Genomic DNA, 6,000 nt, shown 5'->3' with positions numbered 1-6,000 from the left:
ATAAGAAGTTGAAGAAGGAATGGGAATTGATTAATTGGACTTAAAACACAAATCCTACTTGAAGTAGGATTCCTAGAGTTCTAATTGGATTAGGACTGGGAATCCTATTTGGAGTAGGACTGGGATTCCTACTTGGAGTAGGATTCCTACAATCCTAATTAGATTAGGATTTTGAATTCATCTTTGGATTCCTACTTAGAATAGGATTCCTAGAAATCCTAATTGGATTAGGACTTCGGATTCAAATAGAGTCCTAATTGGATTAGGACTAAAATTAAATATGTCCTAATTTGGATTAGGGTTTCTTAAGTCACAATTAATTATTAATCTAATGAATCAATAAGACTCCTAATTGGATTAGGATTGAAGAGTTCAATTGAGTCAAAATTGATTTAAGTTCTAATTGGATTAGGACTTACCTAGATTGGATCCAATTTGGTTTCCCCTTGGACTAAGCCTAATTAGATTAGGGCTTAGCCACATTAGGGCAACCAAAACCTTACTTAATGAGGATTAGGGCAACATAAGAGGTTCTTTTGATCTCTTGGTGCGGCATGAAGAGAGGGGGCCGGCGCCCCCTCTTTGGAAACTTGTCTAGGGCTCCTAATTTGTAGGAGCCCTAGATGGCTATAAAAGAGGACAAGGGGCCGGCGCCCTAGATGAATGTGATTCCTCCTCCTCCAAGCCGTGGCCACCCCTCTTCCTCCCTTGGTTCAGCCGCAAGCAAGAAGAGGAAGAAAAAGAACCTTGGCGGCCTCCTCCTCCTTTCTTCCTTCCAACGCAGGGAAAAGAAAAGAAGGCTGCGTGGGGTTCGTTCCTCCTTCTCTTCTTCATCCTTCTTCTTCCTCCTCTCAAGTACATTCAAGAGTTGAAAGAAAGAGAGGAAATCAGCCATCAAAAGAAGTCTTTGCAAGGGAGCTAGCACCCCGGGAAGACTAGAGAGCTTTGATCGGATCTCTGCTTCGTGTGGATACCCGTAGAGGCCGGATACTTGAACGGCTTCAAGCGAACCCTCTTCCTAAACCACGAACTCAGATTTGCGGTGATCATCTACCCGCACAAGGTGAAGATCTGATCTTCTATTATTTTTAAAAGTTTTTAATCCTTGCCTAACTACGAACGGTTCATGAAACAACGTTCATGCGATGAACGTCGATCCCGCACATGCCTCTTCCGCTGCCATCTGATTTTTTTTGAAATATCAGCGGCATGGGCGGGTTCCCAACACTGAGGAGCGGAGATGTGAAGGACCTGCGGTATAGCATGCCTTCATACAGGAGGTATCGGGAAGCTTGGCGCTTGACTCGGCGGGCCTCGAGCTCATCATCGGGGAGGATTTCATTCTGTAGGAAGTCGACAAATGCATCCATGCAGCTCGGTTCAGTTTCGATGCAGAGGGCCGACTTAGGCTCCTCGGTGCTTGGTGTTTGAAGATACTCATGTTGTGGTTCTCGGGAGCTCGCTCATGCGGGAAGTCGCCAGCTTTGATAGCAGGTCGGCCCTCGCATTCTCTGTCCTGGAGATGTGCTGAATGTCGAAGGTGTTCAACGTAGAGGTGATATTTCGTACCTTCTGGAGATACTTTTGCATTGATGGCTCTCTAGCTTCAAAGTCTCCTAAGATTTGGCTCATGATCAATTGGGAATCACTGAGGATTTTTAGGCTGCCGACCTTGAGCTCCTTCGCCAATTTCAGTCCGGCAATGAGCGCCTCGTACATCGCTTCGTTGTTCGAGGCTGGAAACTCGAGGCGTAAAGCTTGCTCCGCGACCACTCCATCCGGGCTGGTAAGAATGAGGCCTGCCCCACTACCCTCCGAGGTTGAGGAACCGTCCACATGTAGGACCCATGGCCGCTCTGAGGTGTCTTCCTTTGATGTGAGCTCGGTCTCGGGGTCGTTTGGGAGGGTGCATTCCACTATGAAGTCGGCGAGCACTTATGCCTTGATTGCTGGCCTCGGGCGGTACTCGAGGTCAAATTTTTCAAGCTCAATCGCCCATCTTGCAATTCTTTCCGCACGATTCGATCGTTGCAAAACTTGTTTTATGGGTTGGTTAGTTAATACGGCCACGGTGTGAGCTTGGAAGTACGGCCGGAGCCTTCAGGCCGAGATGAGTAGCGCGTAGACTGTTTTTTCTAATTTAGAGTATCGGGGCTCTACATCTCGCAGAATTCGACTGGTGTACTATATTAGTTTCTGGGATGTCTTCTTTCCGAACTAGGACTGAGCTCATTGCTACCGCGGACACAACAAGGTATAGGTAGAGAAGCTCGCCCTGCTGAGGTTTTGTGAGCAATGGAGGGAAGGCGAGATGACACCTGGGTTCTTCGAAGGCTTGCTAGCACTCTTCAGTCCACACAAAAGTTTTTTGGCCGTTTGAGAATCTTGAAGAAAGAGAGACATCGCTCTGCCGACCTCGAGACAAACCTTCCCAAGGCCGCAACTCGTCCAGCGCGCCGTTGTACTTCCTTGACCGTCCTTGGGGGTGCCATCTCCTGCAGCGCTCGGATCTTTTCTGGGTTCGCTTCGATCCCGCGTTGAATTACTACGAAATCGAGGAACTTGCCCGAGGTGACTCCGAAGGCACATTTCGTGGGGTTAAGCTTCATCCGATACTTCATGAGAGTAGAGAATGCTTCGTCGAGGTCAGCTATGTGATGTTCGGCCGTCTGGCTTTTCACCAACATGTCGTCTACATAGACCTCCATATTTCGGCCTATCTGGTCCTTGAAGACTTTGCTGACCAGCCTTTGGTAAGTTGTTCCAGCGTTCTTCAACCCGAATGGCATCACCTTGTAGCAATAGAGGCCTTTGTCGGTGACAAAGGCTGTCTTTTCCTCATCTTCGGACGCCATTTGGATCTGATTGTACCCCGAGAAGGCATCCATGAACGTCAGCAACTGGTGTCCCGAGGTAGAATCAACGAGCTGGTCGATCCTAGGGAGTGAAAAATTGTCCTTCAGGTAGGCTTTGTTCAGATCAGTGTAATCCACACACATGCGCCGCTTTCCATTGGTTTTCTTCATGAGGACCATGTTGGTGAGCCAGTTCGGGTAGGTGACCTCTCTGATAAAACTAGCCTCGAGGAGTTTGTCTATCTTCTCAGCCGCCGCTTGCTGTCGTTCTGGTGCAAAGCTCCATTTTTTTCTGCCTGACGGGCTTGTAAGTTGGGCTCACATGGAGTTGTTGAACCATAACTTTATGATCTATTCCTGGCATGTCAGTGGGCGATCAGGCGAATACGTCGGCATTGGCTTGGAGAAATTCAATCATGCGGTCTCGCTCACGGGGGCTTAGGCTGGAGCCGACTTGTACGGTTTGATCCGGGCGGTCCTCTCTTAAGGGGATTTGAAGTAGGAGCTTCCCGGGCTCTGCTCGTTGCTTCTTAGGCTCGTCCCGCACTTCCAAGGTCTCGATAGGTAGTGCCAAGGCCGAGATTTGGACTGATTTTTCAGCCAGTTGTTTTGCTTTGAGGGTCGCCATGTAACTTTGCTTGGCTGTTGCTTGGTCCCCTCGAGCTTCGCCGACTCTCCGTTCGGTGGGAAATCGCATGAGCAGGTGGTAGGTTGATACTATGGCCCGGAGGGCGTTGAGCCCAGGTCGGCCGAGAATAGTATTGTAGACTGAAGCCACCCGGACTACTAGGAAGTCCATCTTCACGGTACTCTCTTTAGGGGCAGCCCGGCCGTAACAGGTAGGCTAACTACTCCTTCAACCGGGACTGATTCCCTAGTGAATCCGACCAGTGGAGCGTTCATTCTTCGGAGCTGGTCCTCCGTCATTCCAATTTTTTGGAAAGCATCATAGAATAATATGTTTGCAGAGCTTCCATTATCAACTAAAACACGTTTTACATCAAACTTATTTATGACATGGGAGATGACCACATCATCATCATGGGGAGTTTCAACTCCTTTTAAGTCTTCATCCAAGAACGAGAAGGCTTCTGTCGTGCGCTGACGCTTCAGGGGGCCTTCCTTCCCAGCAGGTTCTTTAGCCAAGCTTCCTTCGGCAGAGCCCCCTCCTATGGCGTTGATGGTGCCAGCAATGGGTTTGTTATTGTTTTGATCTTCAGGCGGCGCGGCGTTCTCCACTGGTCCTCCTACATCACGCCGGTTTTGTACAAATCGGTTGAGTGTCCCATAACGGATAAGCACTTCAATCTCATCTCGAAGTCGGAAGCACTCCTTTGTGTCGTGGTCGTGATCTTGATGAAAGTGATAGTACTTTCTAAAGTGTTGCCGAGCTTTCGACTCTCGCATCGGTGGTGGAGGTCGGAGATAGCCTCGGCCTTCTATTTCCATGAGGATCTCGGCCCGAATAGTGGTGAGGGGAGTATAGTTTCCGTACCTCCCTGGGGGCGTTCTCGGCCGAGGCGGGGATCTCGGTCGGGGTCGCTGATAAGTGCTTAATAATTCATAATTTAGTTATCTTTCCATAGCACTTATCAATGTTCTTAAACTGATAAATACGTATTTTACCATAAAATTGAATAATCGTTGAAATAAATTTAAAATATGGTAAGAAGTAAATAATTCTTTTCTTAAACCAGACTCTGAACTTGTCTCTCTCTTGGTTGCGATCTTTCATGAAAACTACAGAAAAACGTATAAGGAGAAGATTGTGTTGATCCGGTTTAGTAACCTGATGGAGTTGTAATCAAGCTAAGGCTATGATTAAACAGGTTTTGGTCCTGATTAGATAATTATTTTTTGTATGAGGAAAAAGGTTTGATTAACTCTTTTTATTAAGTCATGGTCCTGTTTTAATTCTTGTCGAGTCCGGTCTGAAGCAGTTCAGCAAGAATTAAATTTAAATGACATTGGACTCGAGAACAAGTTCAAGCAAATCAACGATCATGACCCACCTCAAATCCAAAGCCAATTTCCAACCAATTTCTTACCTGCCTTCATATAAAATTTATAATTTTAAAACAAAATAATAATAATAATAATAATAATTAAATATCGACGATTCACTGTTCATATGAACAGTGTCCCGTGAAAACACTGTTCATATGAACAGTGTTACAAAAATATATATATATAAAATGAAAACTCCACTGTTCATCTTCTTCCCCCCCTCCCCCGCAGTGCATTACGGCCGAGATTCCCGTCAATTCTCCCGTTCCAGCCACGAGATGGCGTCGCCTAAGAGATCCTCCACGCAAGCCTCCACGCGGTGCAGCCAGCCTCCCGTTCCTCCGCCTCTTCATCCGCCTGCGCCAGCGCCTCCGCACAGCAGCCATTTCGAGCATCCGAGCCTTCTCCGCGTCCCTCCCGCGATGCAATCCTCCCAAAATTGGCAAATCATCAATCTTCCAGTCCTCCCCAGCATCCCGCGATCTGCCCAGCAAGTCTTCCGCATCAGCCCGCGTCCCCGCCTCCTCACGGCTGCCTACTTTCCCAGCAAAAAATTCTTCCCCTCCAATCCAGCGCCCGAAGCAGGGGATTTCTCTTCCCAAAAATCTGCAGATCATCCAACCCAATCCTCCACTCCTTCCGCGCCCAAAGGTTTCCTCCCAGCTGATTCGCAAATCCAACGCCATTCCCTCCGGATCACGGCCAAAAGAAATCCCCTGTTTCAAGATCAGATCGCATCCCAGCACGTCCGCAGCCTTCTTCTCGTCCACATCCTCTGTGCATCTCAGCGTGATCGATCGTTATTCACCTTCCACCAAATCCAGATCATCTTCCGCGTTGAAGAAGCATCGGATCACGCCCACTGCCCGCAAGGATCCAGCCTTCGCTTCCAACTCTTCTCCGCGATCAACACTTCAGCTTCCAGATTCCTCCCCTCCGCAAAGCCAAGATCCAGCTTTTCCCCATATGAATTAACTTCAAATCCCCCGGATCCAGTCATCCAGCTGGAGCAAATCAGCTCTGCGGAGAATTGAATTTAAATTTTGAATGAAACCGTGAGAAGAAGGGGGGGGCTATAAAAGAGGAGATTACTCTGCGAACAGGGGGGAGGAACGAGAGAAAAAGAAATTAAAGAAAA

At 48.0% G+C, this 6,000-nt stretch overlaps 1 protein-coding gene across 1 annotated transcript; it reads right to left on the bottom strand.

The window, feature by feature from the left end:
• Positions 1 to 3,656: 3,656 nt before the first annotated feature.
• On the bottom strand, positions 3,657 to 4,262 carry LOC148699458 (uncharacterized). The gene has a single exon (XM_088714553.2). It carries the CDS (start codon positions 4,260 to 4,262, stop codon positions 3,657 to 3,659), a length of 606 nt encoding a protein of 201 aa, XP_088570679.2.
• Between the last annotated feature and the right edge of the window lie 1,738 nt (positions 4,263 to 6,000).

The sequence above is a fragment of the Phoenix dactylifera genome, chromosome 18 (genome assembly GCF_051530095.1).
Source record: "Phoenix dactylifera cultivar Ajwa chromosome 18, Ajwa_hap1_PhDact_Kaust_v1.1, whole genome shotgun sequence".
Lineage (NCBI taxonomy): Eukaryota > Viridiplantae > Streptophyta > Magnoliopsida > Arecales > Arecaceae > Phoenix > Phoenix dactylifera.
The sequence above is the reverse complement of the archived record's forward strand: the minus strand, read 5'-3'. Positions and strand labels throughout refer to the sequence as shown.

Bases quoted from the DNA above. Each gene is read 5' to 3' on its own strand.
- LOC148699458 (XM_088714553.2), bottom strand. From the start codon at position 4,262: ATGCGAGAGTCGAAAGCTCGGCAACACTTTAGAAAGTACTATCACTTT.